The following is a 22668-nucleotide window of genomic DNA, read 5'->3' on the forward strand; positions in this document are numbered from 1 at the left end:
ATGTGTGCTGCATGACAATCTCATACAAAATCTTCATCCATAACTCATGAATCCTTCCAAGGTCATGGTTACCTATGTTTGACGTAATCCATCCATGGAAATGTTAAAAAATGAGCCCCAGTTGATTAAGTTTGTTGTTTACATGCTTTTCGTAACTGTCATGTGCTAATAAAACACACCTTCTATTCTGTAATTAAATCGCTCAATTTAGTTGAAGAACAATTGGTGTTTATTCTAATTATGCTTGAAAATTACAGGGGCTTACTAGATTTATCGTTACTGTTTTAGATATTGTTAGTATAATCGCATGAAAGTTATGAAACTGTCACATTTATTATTTACCTTTACCTTTATTGCTATTACTATTCTCTGACCATAAATCATGTTATCGTTATCGCTTAGAATCAAAGTAGCAGTAATGACAAATGAGTTAGATTCACAACTTTAAGTAAAAGCGAATGAAATCAATCCAATTACATTTGCAATTTAAGTTCACTACGATTGATTCGTCCATGGGTTTTCGTCATAATTACATCAATATCCATTATGGTTTGGTAAACATGGCATAAGTTTGATATCGCTAATGCCTCCCGGTACTTTTTCCACCTACGACTAATTTCGAGTTTCATCAACTCAAGATTGTAATTAGGGAGAACTACCCAAATCAAATATATGATGGTTGGGTTGGGATAACTATAATCAGGGAAAACTACCTAACCCAAATACATGCTTGAGCATGGTAATTAGGTATATATCAACATTTTTAAAAAATTGCAAATATAGTCTATAGACTTTAACCTATTTTTCTATATTTGTAATTTATTTAAAATATCGTTATATATGTTACGATTTTGAATCTAATTGCTATATTATCTATTATCCTCTCAAATTTTAAGTTGAGTTAAGTTAAATTTTTTGTACTATTTTTTTGGTTGGGTTCGGTCTCAGGTTACACTCTAAAAATTGTTGGTTGACTCAACCTAACCCAATGAGAAGTTTTAATATTATATAGGGGAATTATAATAGGTAGCAATTTTTAGAATAATTATTAAGTATGTAGCAATATTTTAAAAAAATTGCAAATATAGCAAAATCTATCAGTGATACACTTCTATCGTTGATAGACTCTTATGGTTTATCATTGATAGACCAACATTTGCTACATAGTCTATCGGTGATAGACTCCTATCATCGATAGATTTTGACAGATTTTGCTATATTTGCAATTTTTTTAAAATGTTGCTATATACTTAATTTTTAAAATGTTCATTTAAAATATTGATTTTTTAATTTAATCATTTTTTTTAAAAAAAAAAAAGATTGTACGATGACTATTTTCAGAATAAACTAAAATACTTACAAAATATAGTTAGATAATTTATTGTCCATAAGGGAGATATTTTGCTATAAATATTTAAATATGTTTTGTTATTTAGAAATAATTTTCCTAATATAAATAGGATATCCCAATAAGGTAAAATAAGAAATTTATAAAGCAAAGGAGTTTTAGATAGATATTATAGATAAAATATAAAACATAGAGAAACCCCATCGTTTTTATTTACTCTTCATATGTTGCGATTAGCGAGTCTCTAGAGGGTAACCCCCTCCTCCAAACCCCTTCCAGTTCCCACCTTTCTACGAGCCTCACCCAACCCACCCTAAACGCATACGAACAAACAACACCTCCTCGCCTTTCCTCCTCCCACCGCCGCCCGCTTCTGCTCACCCCTGCATCTGACGTTTGCCACCCCTTGCCGGTAAGGCTCTCCATTCCTAATTCTCTCTCTCTCTCTCTCTCTCTCTCTCTCTCATTCTGTTCGCAGCACCTTTTAGCAGCTCAGCCACTACCAATATTCTCCGCCTCCGTATGATTTCAAATTTTTATTTGATATTGCTTAGGTATAAAAACAAACCACAATTTATTTTTAGGTAATTTTTTCTCCATTGCATTCAAACACATTGATGGTTTGGAATCCTAAAGAAATCAGGGGTTACCTAAAAGCTTTATTTGGTATTGCTGAGCCGCTTACAAATTCTATTTATTTTTCAGAGGCATCTCTAAGGAACATGGAAAAAGCTACAATTGACTCCGCCTCTAATGCCGAGGAAGAATATGTATTGCTTGACCTTGGTGATGTATCGCTGCTTGACATTCCACCCAATGCTCCATACGTTCTATCTGTATGTTTCTGACCTACTCTAATTATCAAGTAATGAAATTTTTTCTACGAGCTAATTCTTGATCTTTAATTACTTGCTTTCGAGTTACCGTTGTTAAATTAAAATGAGTTGTTTATTAATTTCCCCTATAAGTAGTTAAGAATAACATATTTGAATATTTAAGAATTAGACTTTAACAAGCATCAGGGGTTATTAAATTTTTATTTATGAAAGTGACGAATGCATCTACTGTAAGTTTGAAAATAAACTTTGCACTGTTATATGCTTATATGTAATCTTTGGATTAACGTTGTGTAAATTTTGACACGAGACTTAGTAGAAACTAATGTAATCTTAGGATTGTAGACCATTGTGTACTCCTTGTGAACCTAGTGTAAAGTAGTTCAACACTAGTGATAGTGTTAACCAATCTCTGTATGCAAGCATTATTGCAGACATGCTGCTGACTGCAGTAGGCCATATATAGTGTAGGATTACTGTGTAGGTTTACAAGCAAACCTAGGGTAGAGCATTGGGTTGTCATAGAAAGTATTATGACATACTTGAAGAAAACCTAGAACCTAGGATTGTATTAGCATGATATTCTGAACTGTATGAAAAAGGTTGAACTTAGTTCTTAATGAGGTGTTTAACTTTATTTTGATGCCCAAACGTTCACACCCAAACCTTATGCATAAATTCATGAATTCTATGGTGCTTAACTTGTTGTTTTGATGTTTTTAAACGGAATATTTCACAATATGTTCATGTACACGAAAAAGATTTAATTTTATAATAAAAAAATAATGTCTCCTCAATGTGTCGTACCCTACTTTTTCGAAAATTGGCATGTTGTGTCGGTGTCCATGTTTCCTAGCATATAGACGTTCGTAACTTGGTTTGATTTGAGAGAAGAGAAAATTACATTACTTGTGATGACATCTATTCAAAATAAGGTTATACTTTAACCCTGTATGCCTATATAAAAGAGAAGTAGTTAACTAGTAAATAACCTTATTACAAATTTTTTCCAACCAGGAGTAACCCCCTCCACTAGGTTTTCATGGTAGACCGATACACAAGTTGTGTATTCCTAGAGTATCGTGTGAGGGTTTGGTTCGTTTATGATTACTACGTGCAACAAGCTTTAATGAAAAAGAATATATTGTGTAATTGGGCAAGCCTTCTGTTAATTTGTATGCTTTATGTGAATGTTGATTCATTTCTTTTCCAGGGTTTGGACACCATGAATCCAGTGTTGACTATCTGCGACAAATTTAAGATGGTAAGTTGTTAATAAGATACAAGCTTTTACCTAGTGTACTTCAGCAGAACCATAATGTGTAGTCTCTTGGCATTATTGTGTTTACCATTGTTGTTAAGAGTACCTAAATTTTTACCATTTAAGGATAAGCTTCAAATGTATAGAAATTTATGTTAATACACAATGTAAATGATATTGATCTTACTCTCTTATCTTTTGGTTTGATTCAAGGCTGTTGTAGTCTATATTTTGTGATTAACAGGCATTTCTATCAAACTTCCATATAAAAATATTTGTTTGAAATCTCTTTTGTAGATTGGAGAATATGAAGAAACCATAGGCACATGTCTTACCTTTGCGGAAGGTGAGCAAATTTAAAGAAAACGTAGCCGTTTGATTTTAAAGCAAGGTTTCAAATTGTTCTTTAAGACTTTGCATAGATATTGGAAAACCAATGTCTTACACTGAATTCATGTCGTCTAATGTAGAGGAAGTCCCTGTGGTTGAAGAAGAAGCTCAGCCATCTGAAACAAATGGTTGCTCGAGAGAAGCAGCTGAACCAAAACAAGCTACCAGAAAGGAGTTAAAGGCCACTGCCTGTGTACATAAGATCCTTAAATTTAAGTTACTTGATTCTGATGTTCCAAGCCCAATATCTTAGTGCACTAAAGAGAATAATGTTATTTCATATTTGTATATATTAAGGTGTAAGTTTTATGTATAGTTTAGATGCAATGGGACTGATAAGGTAAGAATTTAGATGAGTTGTGAGTACTCATCCAAGTAAAGAGCACAGTGAAAGAGCTATCCTCGTTGTTCAACTCATCAACCTCCAACCTCACTGTCTTCTATAGAATAAACCGGAGTGTTATCATGGAAGCTAAGAGTATTTTCTTACCAAATATTTAAAATATTCTCCTTTTCCTCCTCAAGTTTTAAAATTATAGAGTATGTATAAAAGGGTTTTCAAAGATAGAAAATTACTTCAAACTATTTATAAGTTATAGAGTAAAAATTTCTTCATCTTTTGTAACTATTAATATTACAATTGATAACAATTTTAGGAATAAAATTTTGGAGAAATGTAAAAAATAACAAATTTGATAAAATATTTATAAAATATAGTAAAATTTTAGATTTCATTAACGATGGATATTGATATGTTTCTATCATTTATTTTGATAGATAGTAATAGAAGTTTAAGTATTTATCTTCGATAGAATCTAAAATTCTGCTCTAAGTTATAAATATTTTGATTTATTTTATTATATTTAAAATATTTATAAAATAACGTATACAATAATAATTTTAAAAATTGTAGATATAGTAAAGTTTATCAATTTTATCGAACAAATTTTGTATAATTTGTAATTTTTTAAAAATATTGTTATCTAATATTTTGAATTTAATTACAAAATTTGCAACTATTCCTTAATTTTTAAATATATAAATGTTTTTAGATTTAATAAATTTCAACTAATATCTTTACTATAGAATTTTATGCCCATCTTAACTTATCCAATATAAATTATTGTCGTTAATTTGAATGGGGTCTTTTCAAAAATGTAAAAAGCGGCAAAATATTTATATTGTATAACGATCCATAAACGAAAAAACCTACAACCCACAATAAAAAAATATCACGCCGTCAACAAAGCTATTGTTTATATTTGACTATTGTTTGTTACGCGATCGTATAGATTTTGCGACATGGTCGCCCAAATCTAAACGATTTTTTTTTTAAATTTTGAATCTAAACGAATTTTTTCAAGATTTTTTTTGTACATGATCGTTTAGGTTTTGCTAAACATTTTTTTTAATTTCTTTTGTTACACGATTGTTTATTTTTTTACACAATCATTTAGATTTTGCTACTTTAATCTAAACGATTTTTTCCAAGGTTCATTATATACATTATACACGATCTTTTAGATTTGGTTATCATAATCTAAACGACATAAAAGAAAAGAGGAGAAAAAGAAGAAATAAAAGAAATCGCAGCGAAACAAAAAAAAAAAAAGGAAAATAAGAAAGAATCATATTTGGTTACCCAATCTAAACGACATTAAAAAATAGTAGAGAAAATGAAGAAAAACGATGGAAAGAAATCATAGCGAAAAAAAAAAAAACAGTGAAAAGGAAAAGAAAGACGGTGGCTAACTTTACGAGCTTTGTTATGGGCCGTAAATATTTGAGTAGTTTGTTATATCTATAAAAAAGTTTCTTATCAATATTCTAATTAATTTAATTATTTTTAGCAATAAATTAATTAATGTTAAATTTAATTGACTCTCTTATATTTAAGTAATTATTTAATTTTAGTTTATATACAAACTATTAAATTGAAGTAATTCATATTGTAATTACGTTGGATATCCAAATACAAACATTCAAATTTTTGATATTTCCACTAAACAATATATACAATCCAAGTGAAGTGTTTTTTTTTTTTTTTTTTTTTTTTTTTTTTTTTTTTTTTTTTTGCTATTTCTAAAATTAGTTTGATATTTTTGTAAAAAAAAATCTCTTTTTTCAAAAATCTGTTTAACTTCAACGTATCGATTAAAAAATAGTCTAATTTGATTATCTTAATATGGTTTAAATATTTTATTGATAAAATATTCTATGTAAATTACATCAAGGAACAAGGGGATAAATACAAGGGTCTGTATGATAAATAAGAAAACAAATAATATATTCTTAATTACAAAAGATTTTATTACATTAATACCCTCCCTCAAAACTTAAGGTGGTAGAGTATTTGTTAGCTTGAGTTTGGTAAGTAATTGATTGAAGCGGGTAGATGGTAAAGCTTTGGTGAAGATATCTGTTGGTTGCTCAATGGTGGAGATAGGTTGTAAGAGAATAGTATTGCTCAAGAGATGATGACGAATGAAGTGACAGTCATTTTCGATGTGCTTTATACGTTCATGAAAACATCATTGTGGGAAATTTGGATGGCACTACAATTATCACAATGGAGAAGAGTGGTCCTTGCTGGGGAACACCCATGTCAGCAAGAAGCCAGCGAAGCCATAGGAGTTCAGCAGTAGCATCAGCAAGGGCACGATATTTTGATTCAGTGTTGGAACGAGAGACAACACTTTGTTTCTTACTACACCAAGAAATGAGAGAATCGCCTAAGTAAAAACAGTAACCTATTGTAGAGCGCCAATCGGTGGGATCCCTAGCCCAATCTGCATCAGAGTAGCCAAATAATATGAGAGATGATTGAGAGGAAAACTGAAGCCCATGTCCCAAGGTTCCCTTAATGTAATGAAGAATACGTAACACAGTAGTAAAATGAATGGTTCTAGGAGCAACCATAAATTGACTGACAATATGAACAGCATATGCAATGTCTGGACGACTCACTATTAGATAGATGAGACTACAAACAAGTTGTCGATATAGACTCACATCTTCAAGAGGAAGACCATCATAAGGGGTCAGATGAACATTGGGATCTAATGGTGTCGAAGTTGTGTTGGAGTCAGTAATTCCTGAGCGGACTAAGAGACCCGAGGCATATTTGGCTTGAGATAAGAAATACTCATCTGAGCGTCGAGAGACTTCAAGACCAAGAAAGTAGTTGAGAGACCCAAGGTCTTTCATCTCAAAATGTTGACCAAGATAATGCTGGAGATCAGATATGGCCTGTGAATCATTACCAGTGATAATCATGTCATCAACATAAAGGAGAATAAGAACAATACCCTGGGTGTGTGACGAGTAAAAAGTGCAGTATCATGAGTACAAGAAGAAAATCCAAATTGAGTGATGGTAGAGCTAAATGTGCCAAACCAAGCCCGTGGAGCCTGTTTCAGACCATATAATGCTCGACGCAGGAGGCACACCTTGTGAGGAGGAGAAGAAGTATCAGGAGGAGGCTGCATATAGACTTCTTCAAAAAGATTCCCATTAAGGAAAATATTTTTGACATCCATCTGAAGGAGAGGTCATTGCTTGGCAGCAACAACAGCTAACAAACTTCGAACAGATGTCATCCGAGCCACAGGAGAAAATGTTTCTTCATAGTCAATACCATATTCTTGCGAATATCCTTTTGCAACAAGACGAGCTTTATAACGCTCAATAGTGCCATCAGAGTGAGTCTTGATCTTGTAGATCCACTTGCAGCCAATGGGTCTTTTGCCGGGAGGTAAGTCAACATAGTCCCAAGTGTGTGTCTTGTCAAGAGCCTGTAATTCATCATTCATCGCTTTCTGCCATAAAAGGCCAGTAATAGCCTCTTGATAAGAGGTAGGTTCAACAAGGGAAACAATAGTGGAAAAACAGTGATAATCTTGGAGATGGATGAGAGGTTCCCTTACCTAGTAGAACAACAAAGAGGGGTGTCTGGAGTAGGTTCAGAACCATCATCAGAGACGAACGATTGGTTTAAGTTTGCAGAAGTAGGTGCAGATTGAGCAAGCTCAGTATCAAGAGTGGATTCAGAGAGAGGAAAAAGTTCAACAGAGGTATCGGTGAAGAAAGGTTGAGGACTAGAGAAGGAGGACAAGCGAGAGAACGTAGTGTGCTCCCAAAATGTGGCATGGCGAGATTTACGAAGTCTATTGGAAATAGGATCCCAACAACGAAAATCTTTATGTTCGGTGCCATAGCCAAGCAAACAACAGAGACGGGCACGTGGTTCAAGTTTAGTGTGTTCATGAGGATGTAGGAGAACAAAGCACGCACAACCAAAGACTTTAAGGTTAGAGTAGTTGGGAGGAGTACCATATAATCTTTCGAATGGAGAGATGTTCTGAAGAACAGAAGAAGGAAGACGGTTGATGGTATAGACTGATGTAAGAGCTGCTTCACTCCAAAATTTGTCAGGGCATGAGGCAGAAAGAAGGAGGGTACGTACTGAGTCAAGAATGTGGCGATGTTTGCACTCAGCACGCCCATTTTGTTAAGAAGTGTGGGGGCAGGAGTGCTGAACAAGAGTGTCATGTTGGGAGAGAAAAGATAGAATAGTGGAGTCTTTATACTCCAAGGCATTGTCAGTGAGAAGGGTTTTGATAGGACAAGAGAATTGGGTGTGAATCATGTTAGCAAACTCAATATAGGTGCGAGATAGTTTAGAGCGGTGTTTGAGAAAATAGATCCATGTAAATCGAGAGAAATCATCAATAAATAAGAAATAATAGCGATAACCATGGACAGTAGTAGTAGGGGCAGGACCCCAAATGTCTGAATGGATTAAGTCAAAAGGTTTATCACATATAGAAGTGGATGGAGAAAAAGACAAAGCAGGTTGCTTAGCAAGTTTACAATTTAAACAATTAAAAGGGACAAACTTGGTAACATTATTTAAATTGTTGACAGAAATTAAATGACGTAGTTTTTCAGGAGAAGCATGACCAAGGCGGAGATGCCACTGATATGTATCAGAATCAGTGACAGGAGCAAAGATGGATGAAGGAGAAGGAACCTAAAGTGATAGGAACTCAAACAATCTTTCCACTTTGCGATCTGTCCCAATCGTTTATCCCGTCTGCGGATCCTGGACCTGACAACCATTGGGAGAAAAAGAGACAGTTAAGCCAATATCACACAGTTGACCAACAGACACTAGATTAAAGGTTAAGTTTGGGACACAGTAAATATGAGGAAGATTTAAATTAGGGGTATTAATGGTACCAATGTGAGTGATGTTCATACAATTGCCATCAACAACATAAATGGGTGGTAAAGATTTAGCAAGATTATGATTGCAACAGACAAAGTCAAGAAGCCATCGATTACCAAGTGAGACGACAAGTACAGAGGAAGATGATGAAATTAACTGATTTAGTAGACTTTGAAGATCACTTATCTGAAAATGGGGGGTGGTGGAATTATCTGAAGCAACAGCAGCAACAGAGGAGGTACCAGGTTTAGCAAAGTTTGTAGGATAACTTCGAGGTCGAGGCAGTTTTATGGGACAGTTATCCAAAATATGTCCTAGCTTATGGCAGTACCTGCATTCTATTTTAGGACCATCAATAAATGTGTAACCAATGAGCTTACAGTTCTTACAAAGTGTGCTTGATGCTCTAGATGATGAATAAGTGCCTGCAAGAACAACATCAGAATGTTTGGAGAGATTGATGCCAAGACGTTTTTCTTCAAATAATATCTCTTGGATAGTTGCATCCAATGAGGACAAAGGACTGCGGTGTAGTAAGGCGGCCCTAACAGGTTCATATTCTGGACGAAGTCCCATAAGGACTTTAATAAGACGAAGATTTTCTTTACTGATTTTAGCTTGATCGATTTGAGTCTAGATGGGTTGAAGTGCTGCTAGATATTCATTCACCAATTGCCCAACTTCTTGATTAAGATTAACAAGGCTATTTTGCAACTGATAGTAATGAGCTAATCCGACGGACTTAAACCGTGTAGATAGAATAACCCATAATTCCTTAGCATTTTTAAAAGCATCAAATTGTGTATGGATAGTAGGGATCGATGTGTTGCTAAGCTAGGTAATAATCTGATGATTTTTGCTGTCCCATTCTTCAAGACGTTCGATAAATTTGTTATCATCTTCCTTGTCTTGTTTGGTCGGTTTGGTAATATCGCCGATGACAATACTCCATAATTTCCGTCCAATTAAAAAGCTTTTCATTTGATTTGTCCATGTAATGTAATTAGAACCATCAAGAATCGTGATGATTGGGCGAGCAATTTTACTTTTCTCCATCTACTCACAATAAAGAAATAAGTCAGCAAAACACAATATTGGTCAATAGATCTTAATAGTAGTTTTGCACAAGATATAAAATTCAGAGAGCGGCAATGAACAGCGGGATCGAACAGAAAACTATAACGGTGATGAGCAATGGCTCGAATGAAGCAAAGGATAGCCCCGGAGAGTGTAGAGATTGAAGGTCGGCTTTGGCTGGGTTTCACGGAGACCGGAGAACAGAGAGCTAGGATCGAAAGTCGGAGATCGCGGTGTGCTGCGGACGGCAGCGTGCGAGTCGTGCTACAGACAACGACGTGCGAGGCGTGTTGTGGACGGACAGAAACGTGTGAAACGCGAACGGGCTAGTGTACAGAAACGCGGGCGGGCGTGCTGGGTCACTTGTTGCAGACAGAGATTGGACGTCGGAGAGATAGACGCCGTAGAGACGCGAACGGATGGGCGTACAGAAACGCAGACGAGCGTGCTGGGTCACTTGCTACGGATAGAGATCGGACGTCGGAGAGATGTGTATTGTTACCGGGGAAAGGCGGACAGAGATCGGGCGTGCTGGGTCACTTGCTACAGACAAAAGAGACTGTGACGGAGATCGGTCGACGGAAAACCGCGTGCGAACAGAACACTGCAAGATAGGCGGCGGCGGCGGCTGAATAGTAACCTAGGTTAAAGCTCTGATACCATGTGGTTTAAATATTTTATTAATAAAATATTCTGTGTAAATTATATCAAGGAACAAGGGGATAAATACAAGGGTCTGAATGATAAATAAGGAAACAAATAATGTATTTTAATTACAAAAGATTTTATTACATTAATATTTAATAAATAAGAATAGATTATGGAACCAACTCTTTTATAAAAGAAGCCCAGCAGCCATAAATGAAAAGTTAGATTTCACAAATAGGGTTCTAAAGAGTATGAAAATGATGATTCAACTCAAGTAGTTGAATTACTTGAAACAAAGTTTTTTTTATCAAACAATTTGAAGTTGTTTGATTCAGCGTAAAGAAAAAGAAGAATATGAAACAATGGGCATTGGCAGTTGGCGTCAACGTTAATATCCCCCAAAACCCACAGATTTTGGACAAAGCGACAAGTCAGAAGGAAAGCAGCCACGTCAGTTTTCTACGTAGCCTTTCACCATTTTGTCATTTCTCACTCTGGCTGTGACCATTTTAAGAATCAAAGACATTACTCCCTCTCCCTCCCTCAGCTGTGACAACAAATCAAATATGCCTGGATTAACTGCGCCTTCAGATTACTCCCAAGAACCGCTTCGTCACCCATCTCTCATTATCAATGCCAAGGCAACCATCTTTTCCCTTTCCTTTATTCAAATTTTTTACTTGTTTATGATCAGTTCATACTTCAAAAGCATGTTTCCAATGATTCTAAAAAGGTCAAAATTACTTTTGTTACGTAATTTCAGTTTTGAGATTTTATACTTATGTAAGCACTCCACCATCATCTGGATGACGTACATGATCGCAAAGATGTCTCACCCATCATGAAATAGTCATAGTCTTTTAACCCAACTTTTATTTTCAATCACTGCTTGATCGACTGTAATTTAAATACGATGTTCGAGATAACGATATGTGACATTAACAAAATGGTCGTTAAAGATTTCTTTAGGACTAAGTCATTCTGCATTAACGTTTCAAAAACTGGATCTTCCATACAAAAACTTATTAAATCTTTTGATGATGTTAAAGTATAGAATTAAATACAAAAAGAATTTTGAAGGATGAAAGATCACAAAAGTGATTTTAATAATTTCAAAGTCAGTTTGTCTCAAACGTGGCTTTATGGATATTTATGTTGATGTTTTTCCCATGACATCTCTCCCTCAGGAGCCCTTCAATGCAGAGCCACCACGTTCAGCACTGATTTCCTCTTATATAACTCCTGTACATTTCTTTTACAAGAGAAATCATGGCCCTATTCCTTTGGTGGATGATATTGAAAGGTTTTCTTCTTCCTCCTTTTTCTTCTTTTTTATCTTTTCGATTCCAATTATTACAAAGTACAAACCTTTTCTTTTACATTATAGATATTGTGTTTCTATAAATGGCCTTACAGAAAACCCAAAAGAGCTGTTCATGAATGATATCAGGTGAGCTGTGTGGAGTGTTTTGGATTTAAAAGAACCTACTCAAACTTTGTATATTAACTTTTATCGTGCTTCAAAAATCACCTAAGATTTTTTTGATGTAACAGGATGCTTCCAAAGTACAATGTCACTGCCACTTTACAGGTATTCTCATTAATATGCATTAGTCGTTGGAGGCACCAGACTCGAAAGTAGTCTAGGAGTTGTTTCTATTAGATAATATAGAATTTAATCTCAAAACCAATTAGTAATGAGAGAAGTAGCACATCTATCTTATAGAAAGTGTGAGATCCGTTGATTTCTTTAACGTGGGATCCCCTAAAATACCATCTACCGGATCCCCCAAGATGACATTTGAGATGGTGCTTATTCTGGTTTTACCATTCTTAGACTGAATATCTGTTTAGACTTTATAAGCTCTGATATCATATCAGATAACATAAGTTTCATCTCAAAACCAGTCAGCAATGAGAAGAGAGGCAAGCAATGTGTTTTCAATATAGGAATCTCAACATTTGGATGACTGCTTATATCATTTGATACCATTTGGCTTGCATGGACATAGTGTGCAGGTAACCGAAGGACAGCGATGAGTAAAGTCAGAAAAGTGAAGGGAGTTGGCTGGGATATTTCTACTCTAGGAAATGGTATGTGACATGAACGGCTAATGTTTTAGATCTGTTAACTTTTAAAGTTGGATCTTTTTTAACCTTACAGCTGTCTGGGGTGGTGCCAAACTGGCTGATGTTCTTGAACTTGTTGGAGTATCTAAGTTCAGCTATTGTACACAAAAAGGTGGAAAACATGTTGAGTTTGTGAGCGTCGATAAGTGTGAGGTACAACATTGGCCAATTAGATATGAGAAAAAGAGGACATGAGACATGTCATTAATGATAATATGAACTATGTTAATGAAAGTTTTCCCTTTTGTTCCAAGGAATTATGTGTAAGATAGAAAGGAATGATATTGGTTGCTATGATTATAAAGTACAGGAAGAAAAGGGAGGCCCATACAAGGCATCAATTCCACTTATCCAAGCTTCAAATCCTGAAGCAGATGTTCTACTTGCTTATGAAATGAATGGAGAAGTAAGTCATAGTTCTTTATAACAGTTTGAAGTGCATGTCTACATATTGAAGTACTTATCACATTAAACTTCTAGTCTCTACTACTTAATAGACTATATACTGATTGTTCGATTACACAACAATGAATGAACTTGATTTTATTGAATGGGCCTGCCTTTAATTTTCTTCTTCACTTGAAGATGAAAAGGAATGACGTTATTCAAACTTGATTTGTAGTTTGAACAATTATGTACTTGAGTTTATTGATAGATGAAAAGGAAGAAAATTGTTCGGGGTTAAAAACTCCCAAAAAGAGAGGAAATGTTCTTGTTTGTAATTGTAATTTTTATTAATGCTTGCCAGGTTCTTTCCTGCATGTATTCCTTGCCTTCTGATGTTGAGTAATTACTTTCAGAATGATTAGACCCCAACTTTAAATGAATAGAGTGAACTTAGATCACTCCTCCACGTTTGTGGCTTCAATCATAATAATTAGTGTTTTCAACTATTATAACCTTCAATTAACTATACTATTACTATTTCAAATCCCTCCTTGTTATTGTGTTTATTATTTTCTATACATAATAAATAGTTTGCACCCCAAACGAACAATTATAACCTACAAACTATTATAGCTCAACAACTATAATAACCAACTCAACGTCCTAAACACCCATTCACTATTATAATAATTCTAGTAGAAGGGATAGGAGAACTTCCCAACATTATGCTATTACGTTGATTATCGTGCTACTCTACTATAATTAATATTCTTTACTTTTTCTGGAAAAAAAAAAAGCCTCTTAACAGGGATCATGGGTACCCGCTGCGTGTAATCGTCCCCGGTGTTATTGGTGCTCGATCTGTTAAATGGCTTGATTCTATTAGCATAAATGCAGAGGAATGCCAGGTAGGAATTGAAGTATAAAATTCAAATTATTCTTCTCTCAAGAATTAGCCATTCCTTACAATGGAGTTCCATGGTATTGGCTTGTAGGGTTTCTTTATGCAGAAAGACTACAAAATGTTTCCTCCTTCTGTAGATTGGAGTAATATTGATTGGTCAGCAAGGCGGCCTCAAATGGATTTCCCTATTCAGGTTTTTACTAAAGACTACTGCTTTTTTCCTTTATTAGGTTTTTTACTTCCTTTTTTTGTTGATGATGAAAGAAAATTAGAAGACAGTTCTTTATCATTTACTTTAGATGTACACTTTTCACTTGACTAATGAAGTTGAACTTGCTGAATTTCAGTGTGCCATCTGTTCCTTGGAGGATGTAGACCATATAAAGCCTGGAAAGGTTAGTTCTTTTGTGTAACTTCAATGTTTGAAGAAAGATATAAAATGATCCATGCAAAGGATTTGCTTATCATACAGATGTAAGAGTCTCCAATCTTCTGGCTTTGTTCATCCAGATTAATTTGTAAGTTTGGGACATGTACATTAGCAAAACCTAGAGAATGTTGCTCTTGTTATTTGAATAATATCACATCAAATTAAAAAATAAAAAATAAAGAACTCTTGTATATAGGAGAGAATTTGAGCTCAATGAATTCACGTTGTTTTCTTAAGAAAATTTTGCTCACTCTGTTGCCGAGTTTCAACAATAATTATCTTCCATAGAATAAGTTATCTTTCTTATGGAAGGAACACCTTATCCACAAAATCTAAATAAATAGAACTTCAACAATTTTTTTGAAACGGAAAATGTTTTATGAGAGAAAAGTGCTTAAGAAAAATGTGAAACCCCAATTTGAAGAAGAGACATACTTATAGATCTATTGGTGGCTATTCGTGCAGTCATATCTCTTCATCAAGTTGCTTAAATTTTGAAAAGACGGACATTCATGAAACAGTACAACTCATGGAATCGAAAGAATGCAACCCTACTCATATAGTCACAACCATTTATTCCAACAGTTCTACATGCATATTTATAATCTAGATTTCATCTCTGACCTAATTTCTTTCCTAGCATATAATGGTGATAGTCTCAATAGTTTTTTCCGAATTCTAGCATATAGTCTCTTGGTCGAGAGCATGTATCTTAAATAATTATGATCTTCAAATGTATGTCAGGTTACCGTTAGTGGTTATGCTGTGGCGGGAGGTGGGCGGGGAATAGAGAGAGTGGACATATCAGTTGATGGTGGCAAAAACTGGATTGAAGCCACAAGATATCAGAAGATTGGTGTCCCATATGTTGCTGATAGTCTGAGCAGTTATAAGTGGGCATGGGTGTTTTTCGAGATCACAGTTGACATCCTACGAAACACGGAAATTGTAGCTAAAGCTGTAAGTATCTTTTGAATGAAAAAATGGTGAATGTGTAGGCTGTATATAAGTTGGTTTAGGAGTGTGAAAAGCTTTGAATTGAATTTGTAAAATGTAGGTTGATTCAGCAGCAAATGTGCAACCAGAAAAAGTGGAAGAGATATGGAATGTAAGGGGTATACTCAACAACTCATGGCATAGAGTTCAAGTTGGAGTTGGTCGTTCCAGTATATAGAATAAAGAAGAAAGGGATCTCATAAATAAATGATGTGTAGCATGAACTCTTTTTTTATACCAAATTCCACTGTGCTAGGATTTAGATTTTCCATTGGAAATGAGAATAAGAATATGGGACCTGCTTACAACGATGAATAATGTAGTTGTTTCAAGAGTGCTTTTAAATCTTTTAAGAATTTTTAATCACGTTTTTCTTTTAGTTTCATCTCAAAACTAATTAACAAGAAATGGAGTAGCCTTTAAATTTTTCAATACGGAATTTTCTAGGCTCCACCAATCTTGAACTGGATCATGCCTTTTTTACTTCCTATTTAGACGCCACAAGCTTTAATTACCATACACTAAGTTTCATGAAGACGAACCAACAAAGAATTACCAGTAAACAAAACTTTGAAAACTAATCCCCATAGTGTGACAAATGCATGACAAACAAAAAGCTCAAAAGTAAGAACTACAAAGGCATTTAAGTACGTTACATCTCAAACCTCCTCCTCCTACCATAAAGAACTTCACAAAATAACAAACCAATTTGTCATTCAAAGGAGAATCGCAAGATAAACTTCATCATCGGGCAAGCTGCATGGCAGTTAAATTTTTCAAACCCTTTTGGGGCCTTGCCCAGATATATTGAGATATAAAAGATAACAATAATACAAGAAAAACCAAGTGTCGGAGGTACTTCGACCCTCTCAATCTTGAAACTCTCGATTCTCTAGCTAATTACTCACATACCCCTAAAGATTACTCTAATACCAATACTATCATAAACATTCCCCATAATCATCAACTGCAAGGTTCATAGGAAGACCGGATAAAAAGGAGATTACACAAACTACAACCAGATATGCAGAAACTTAAAACAAGGCTTAAAGTACTTTAGGAAGAAATACTCCTAAAGCACTTGAACTCGGGATTGATTATTTGCCTAAGGTTCTGTACATACCTGAATATTCCAAATAAAGAAGATAAATGCTGTAAGGTGCGCTGTTTCAGATCTCAAAATGGAAGACAGTGAGTAATCGGTTTAAATATCATTTATAGTTTAGTCCAACCTTGGCCCGCCAGCATACCATCTATGTTAAGTAAAAAGATTCAAAGTGATAAGCTCCCAAATTGCTTGTTCCATTCGTTATATGTGCCAAGTTCGCTCAAAGAAACAGAGGGCCTCACCTCTTGCATTGCGCTCTCAAAGTCCTACAAAAATAAGCCAGAAAGAAATAAAGGATGATAACCCTGAGAAAAGAAACATATCTATATTCAACTATTAAAATCCTACTTTAAGGTTTACAGGCCGCATATCCTCTTTTTTAAGCAACGTGATATCTGTGCCTTGTTGCAGAGCCTCCCTTAATGGGCCCATTGAAGCGTCCTTCACAAGGTTTTTCATGTCTGAACCCGAATAACCTAAAAATGCACATTTTCCAGAAAGAATTCATATAGAAAATCAAAGATCGATAATGTGCATTCAGTCCTAGACTCCTAGGTAACTAGTGAAGGTGAGAATTTAGTCCTAAACTTCGTAATGTAGCTATTACCTTCAGTCAAAGTGCATATCGTATCAATTTCGTCTTTAGAAAGCTTAAATAGTCCATCCTTCTCCAAGAGATTACGCACAATCCATGCTCTTGCTTCTATATTGTCAATAAAACAAGTTAGCCATGAGATAAGAGCGTCAGGTGCATTTAGTTACCACAGATAAAATCATGACTTGTACCTGAAGAAGGGAGCGGAATGTAAAGTCGCTTGGTAAGCCGTCTCCTTGCAGCTTCATCAAGTTCTTGTGGTCGATTAGTTGCTCCTGTATAGGTTGAATATCTTTTAGGATGTGCGCATTTGCTTTTAAAATTGTGTGATAAAAACCATAGCAGGCTTGAAGAGTTTGAAGATGAACGTTATTAATACTAGAAGGTTAATCTTAAGAGAGAGAGCGTCATAAAAAATATGACTTCAGAAAGAAATTGATTCAGAACATCTCTTTTGAGATAGTATCAAAAATTGAACAAGTCATGACCTTTATTGTCAAATTAAACTTTTTTTAATGTAAGGTCACATTACAATCAAACATTTGCATGAACTTACTCATTGTACAGCATTTACAGAATTTTCAAGAAAAAACACAATAAAAACTAGGTGTAGAGCATTTTTCGTGTTGCAATTTGCAAACGATTGCTGATTCAGTCAGGAGGGAAAAAAACAGAGGGAGAGAGACAATTCCACCAGTCAAATGGATACATGGGAACCCCGAGCAATATTTTAAAAATGGGAAAACATTACCTATGAGAAGAATCTGCTCGCTGCCATTGTCAAAGCCTTCCATTTCTATAAGGAACTGTGTTTTGAGTCGTCTACTTGATTCATGTTCACCTTCCGACTTTCGCTGCAAATGGAAGAAAATTTTGAAGTGATACTAAAAGATAAATATATGAAATAATCTTAAACCAACATGAGTGATCTTTGTTTAACAAACTTGCTTAATGAACAGCACTATTAAACGAACTGAGAACTAATTCAAGCATGAGGAAACAAGAAGTCTCTACCTGAGACAAAAGGGAATCAATTTCATCAACAAAGATGACAGCTGGCTGACGACAGCTGGCAACCCCAAAGAGAGCCCTCACTAGCTTTTCGCCCTCACCAATCTACATGTACCACTTGAAAAGTTACTACTTAGCACAACATTAAACATATTTTCAGACAAACTAAGAGGCTGGTTGGAAGTTGTTTTGAAATTTTCACTTATTTTTCAAACAAAAAACCCAGTAAAGGAGTTTCTTGTTTTTCTTATAGTTTGTTTTACTAGTAATTTGGTCTCAATAATAGTCCCTAAATAGTAGTTTTTCTTGGTTTGGGGGAATTATTTTCAAAATGTTTGTTTTTCTTGTAGTTTGATCTGAATAATAGTCTCCTAAATAGTAGTTTAAAATGCACAGTAACCTCAATTTTTGCGACAATGCAAAACAATTTTTGAAAAAAAACAAAGAAATTACCGATTCACAAACAACCTATAAAATATTGGGGAAGTATTATCATAAGATTTTTCTTTATCGAAAATAAGTGATGAAACAATCAAGTAAGCAGTGAAGTAAAAATATTCTATATTCAAAAAACAAGTAGTTTAAAATGGCAAAGAGAAGTCTAGTTTCAATTAAAATCTAATGATTGTGTCAACAAGGTATCTAAAAACCATCTTTGAAACATCAAGATCAAACAATATTTTCCCCCAAGTCCAAACGAAGTATATTCATGACTATTACGTAAATAATTCCAATCACATCAGCACTTACCCACTTGCTAGTTAATGAGCTGGCAGATATATAAAAGAAAGTTGCTTTTGCCTCTCCAGCAATTGCTTTTCCGATCATTGTTTTACCTGTTCCCTGTAAGAAAATTATAGCTTATACCACAAAACTTCTTGTGTAAGATATTTATGAAGCTTTAAACTCACCGGTGGACCAAAAAGAAGGAGACCTCTTCCAGGAGAACGACAACCTTTGAAAATGTCAGGACGTAATAAAGGCCATATAACCATTTCAGTTACACACTTTTTTGCATGTTCAAGGCCAGCTACAAATATCCATGCAAAGAATTCAAATCAGCACAATTTTGTAACCAACGCACCGTATTGAACAATCAAACGAAATGTCTTCTTGTTATACCGATATCATCCCACCGAACATTAGGATCCCTGTCCATAATCTCGTTGCTAACATGTTCAATAAGTCTAGGCTCCAAGTTCCTTAATTTTTCAGGAAGCTCATCATCAGGTCCGCACAACATGTCCAAACTAGAATACAACATGAAGCGTATCAAAATCTGAATAGTCGCAAGAAGCAGCTTATATTGTTGACGCAGCTAAAGGATTTCAAGCAAGCATACTGCAAACCGTTGGAAAGTTTAGTAACAGAAACTGTAGTAACTATCTTACATCGTGTAGAAGAATTAACAATTCCAGAACAGGCCAACTACTAAAATATTGACATAGAAAACAAAAAAATAGTCGAAGCATCACACACAACAAATGACAAGCCTTTGAGCATTGTAAATGTGCACAGAAGAGCAGCAGAGCCAGTAGCTACAGGGAAATACAGCATTCGAACCGGAAGAGGAACCTACTACCCTCTAGTTTGTCTAGATACTGAGAATATATTCGATCACTTAGAGATGGAGATGGTTTGAGGAATAATAAGATATAAAGTGAAGTCAGGAACTTTCATTAGCCAACTTTAGATCTTGCGGTCAAAATATTTACCATCTCTTTGTTGAGTCATCCAAAGTATCTTCACCTTTTCCACCAATTCGTGAATTTACCATGTTTCCAGCAGTGCCCCCAGTAGACCTAACAGGAGGGACAAAATTACCACGCACTCCACGGCGTGAAGAACCATATGATCGCATCCCATATCCTTTATATGAAACATTATCATTGCATTGAGGGGAGACTGAAGTATTTGGTGATCCCGCAAGTCCTCGTTTTTGCTTTGCATCCATTTCCTAATAGTGAAGAACCAAACAAGTTCTTCAAAAGTTGTTGATAAAAATAAACAAATGAAACAGGCTAGGGGAAGAGCAGAATCCCCTGGCTCAGGCTAGGAGAGAAATGCAAGAATCACTTAGCTAAAATACAAATATCTTACCATAGAGAAAATATTAGCATTAAGTTGCTTTACAGTCAGAATATTGGCTGGCCCTAAATCTTCTCAAAATGAGTTCACTTCATCTGACTTTGAAATAGCTTTTATAAAACTATGCAACTGCATTAAATGTGGAAGAAAATACCAGTTTTGTTCTTGCTGTGACAAATGCATTCCCAGAGAAGTCAGCATTAGCATCTTCAGTACCCGAAGGTGAGTTGGTATTGTCTACCTTAGGGCTGGTTATTTCCATCCGAACATGCCTTGTCGGTGACGAAAACATGTTTCTGTGAGCCCGCCCTTCCTCCTCAGGTTTTGTGAAAGATACACCTTGAGTTTTTTTATGATCATATAATGAAGGATCCTTTTCAACAATAATACAATCGTCAAAGCGATTACTTGAGTTCAAAGAGTACAGACTAGGACTTGTCCTGCCATGATCTTTTTTATACAGGGGGAATGTAACCTTAGCTTCTGCAGTGATTTCCAGTGCCTTGGTACTCAACTTGTCCACTCTCGCCAGCTGATCCTGAGAAGATGTCATATGATGAGCACACATGACAAGACATTCTGTACGGAAATTTTCAAACGTCCTAGGAAATAAAATGAATAAACTTCTTCAATGGATGTGAGTTACCAATTCATTTATAATCCTTCCATTAGAGTGTTGAAGTGCCTGAAAGTACTTTGACTGCGTAATCTTGCTAAAATCCACATCCTTGCTCATGCTAAATACACATCCTGGGGCGGTCTTTGCTTGTTCGAACACTTGTCTGAGAGCATACAGATGGTTTAAAAACCAAATTGGAATTAATAAAGGGTGGTACTTCACCGTTAGATCTTTTAGTCTCAAAGATCAAAATATTAGAATATTTAAGGAGATATAACTAAAATCAAAGTAATAAAGGATAATGTAACGTTTAAACTCTCCAAAGATCACTTATCAGTACATTTAATGAGACGCCTTACAGTAATTGCAAATGCTAATATCTAGCGCTAGCTACCCAATGAACTCAATGTGTAAACTACACACGTACATTTTGCACTTGAAATTGTTTATGTTTATTGTCCACCATATGAAAATTCAAAACTATCATCCGTCATCCAATTCATCAAGACATCAACCGTCCCCTAGTGTTTACGATAGTTTCAACAGCTCTTTTCCAACCTCGAATCCTGCTATTCACTCCCATTATCTACACACACAGCCTGAGCTAAGGACCGGAAAATTCATCTATGTTTTCCTTAACAGTGGGTGATTTTTGCTTCTGATTGTCTCACATAACTCTACTCCAACTAAAACCACAATTTTCACAGTTAACTGGCTACTCAGCTAATTACCAAATCAACTACACTTTTAAGTTCTCAGAAGTACTGAAAAATGACTATCCGATGCTAAAGCGACAGTTCACACTCATTTCCTAGCGCTCAATAGCATTTCTGCAAGTAGAAGGTAAAAGAAGAAATAATGTATGTGCTCTTAAAATTCATACCGATCGGATTCCGGCATGAGAGACCGGCGAGCGACATGAATTTTCTCAACAGCCTCGCGCCTAATAGGATGAATAAAAGCTTGATCAACGTCGGTATGAGTATGAGAGTCGAGAAATCCAAGAAGACGGAGACCGAGAAGTTGAGCAGCAGAGTAATCGGCTTTCTCGAGGGCACAATCGGCACCGAAGAGAAGCGATTGAAGCCTCTTCAGATTCTGGTCCACTTGCTTTCTCCAGCATATGTCCTCCTCCGGTTGGGAATCACCGATTTGTTGTTTGGATGGAGAAGAGGAACGCAAAGATGAGAGCATTGAGGTCTGCTTGGACAAGAACTCCTCTTTTCCCGCCATTTTCAGGCGTTAGCGCTATGGCGGTAATGGCTACACACTTTATTTGAGTCTCTATGACTGTTGATGTTGTGGATGAAGCGCAATTAGATATGGGCTTTTCTTTTATCAAAGCCCAAACAAAATTTCAAAATGGATTTTTTTTTTTATAACTGAGTAAATATAGCGATTAGATTTTAGAAACATTTTTAAAATTTGCCTGTATATGAAAATATGATAAATATATTATAGTCTATAACTGGTAAACCATGTTGAAAATATTAGTCTATTATTGATAGACGCTTAGAAGAGTCTATCAGTTATAAACATCTATCGCATCGCTTTTAAATTTTGCTAAACAATCTTTTAAAAATGTTGCTATATACTTAACTGTTACTCGT

At 35.2% G+C, this 22668-nt stretch overlaps 4 protein-coding genes across 11 annotated transcripts; 2 read left to right on the top strand and 2 right to left on the bottom strand.

Moving 5' to 3' along the window:
- The first annotated feature begins 1536 nt into the window (after window positions 1–1536).
- LOC103485483 (uncharacterized) lies at window positions 1537–4306 on the top strand. Its single transcript, XM_051082988.1, has 5 exons — window positions 1537–1760; window positions 2054–2184; window positions 3398–3448; window positions 3743–3791; window positions 3916–4306. Exons 2-5 carry the CDS (start codon window positions 2071–2073, stop codon window positions 4086–4088), a joined length of 387 nt encoding a protein of 128 aa, XP_050938945.1. The 5' UTR covers window positions 1537–1760; window positions 2054–2070; the 3' UTR covers window positions 4089–4306.
- Window positions 4307–6355: 2049 nt separating this feature from the next.
- Window positions 6356–7374, bottom strand: LOC107990498 (uncharacterized mitochondrial protein AtMg00810-like). The gene is made up of 2 exons (XM_051082675.1): window positions 7144–7374; window positions 6356–7084 (listed from the first exon to the last, which is right to left on the bottom strand). Exons 1-2 carry the CDS (start codon window positions 7372–7374, stop codon window positions 6356–6358), a joined length of 960 nt encoding a protein of 319 aa, XP_050938632.1.
- Window positions 7375–11035: 3661 nt separating this feature from the next.
- On the top strand, window positions 11036–16065 carry LOC103485484 (sulfite oxidase). Of its 5 annotated transcripts, none has more exons than XM_008443119.3 (12): window positions 11036–11431; window positions 11978–12093; window positions 12178–12240; window positions 12345–12381; window positions 12803–12884; window positions 12955–13073; window positions 13231–13326; window positions 14105–14215; window positions 14303–14404; window positions 14559–14606; window positions 15386–15601; window positions 15699–16065. In XM_008443119.3, exons 1-12 carry the CDS (start codon window positions 11357–11359, stop codon window positions 15813–15815), a joined length of 1182 nt encoding a protein of 393 aa, XP_008441341.1. In that variant the 5' UTR covers window positions 11036–11356; the 3' UTR covers window positions 15816–16065. The 5 variants fall into 5 exon arrangements, with proteins under 5 accessions (XP_008441341.1, XP_050938531.1, XP_050938530.1 ...); XM_051082574.1 differs by having other exon boundaries at window positions 12207–12240; XM_051082573.1 differs by lacking the exon at window positions 12178–12240.
- A 307-nt stretch (window positions 16066–16372) lies between these two features.
- Window positions 16373–22337, bottom strand: LOC103485485 (ATPase family AAA domain-containing protein FIGL1). Of its 4 annotated transcripts, none has more exons than XM_051082572.1 (14): window positions 21942–22337; window positions 21086–21221; window positions 20915–20971; window positions 20594–20812; window positions 20067–20308; window positions 19474–19601; window positions 19263–19381; window positions 19102–19194; window positions 18355–18456; window positions 18092–18194; window positions 17532–17615; window positions 17353–17448; window positions 17094–17221; window positions 16373–17011 (listed from the first exon to the last, which is right to left on the bottom strand). In XM_051082572.1, exons 1-14 carry the CDS (start codon window positions 22289–22291, stop codon window positions 16910–16912), a joined length of 1959 nt encoding a protein of 652 aa, XP_050938529.1. In that variant the 5' UTR covers window positions 22292–22337; the 3' UTR covers window positions 16373–16909. The 4 variants fall into 4 exon arrangements, with proteins under 4 accessions (XP_050938529.1, XP_050938528.1, XP_050938526.1 ...); XM_051082571.1 differs by having other exon boundaries at window positions 20915–20977; XM_051082569.1 differs by having other exon boundaries at window positions 20594–20971.
- Between the last annotated feature and the right edge of the window lie 331 nt (window positions 22338–22668).

Source organism: Cucumis melo, chromosome 3 (assembly GCF_025177605.1).
Source record: "Cucumis melo cultivar AY chromosome 3, USDA_Cmelo_AY_1.0, whole genome shotgun sequence".
NCBI lineage: Eukaryota > Viridiplantae > Streptophyta > Magnoliopsida > Cucurbitales > Cucurbitaceae > Cucumis > Cucumis melo.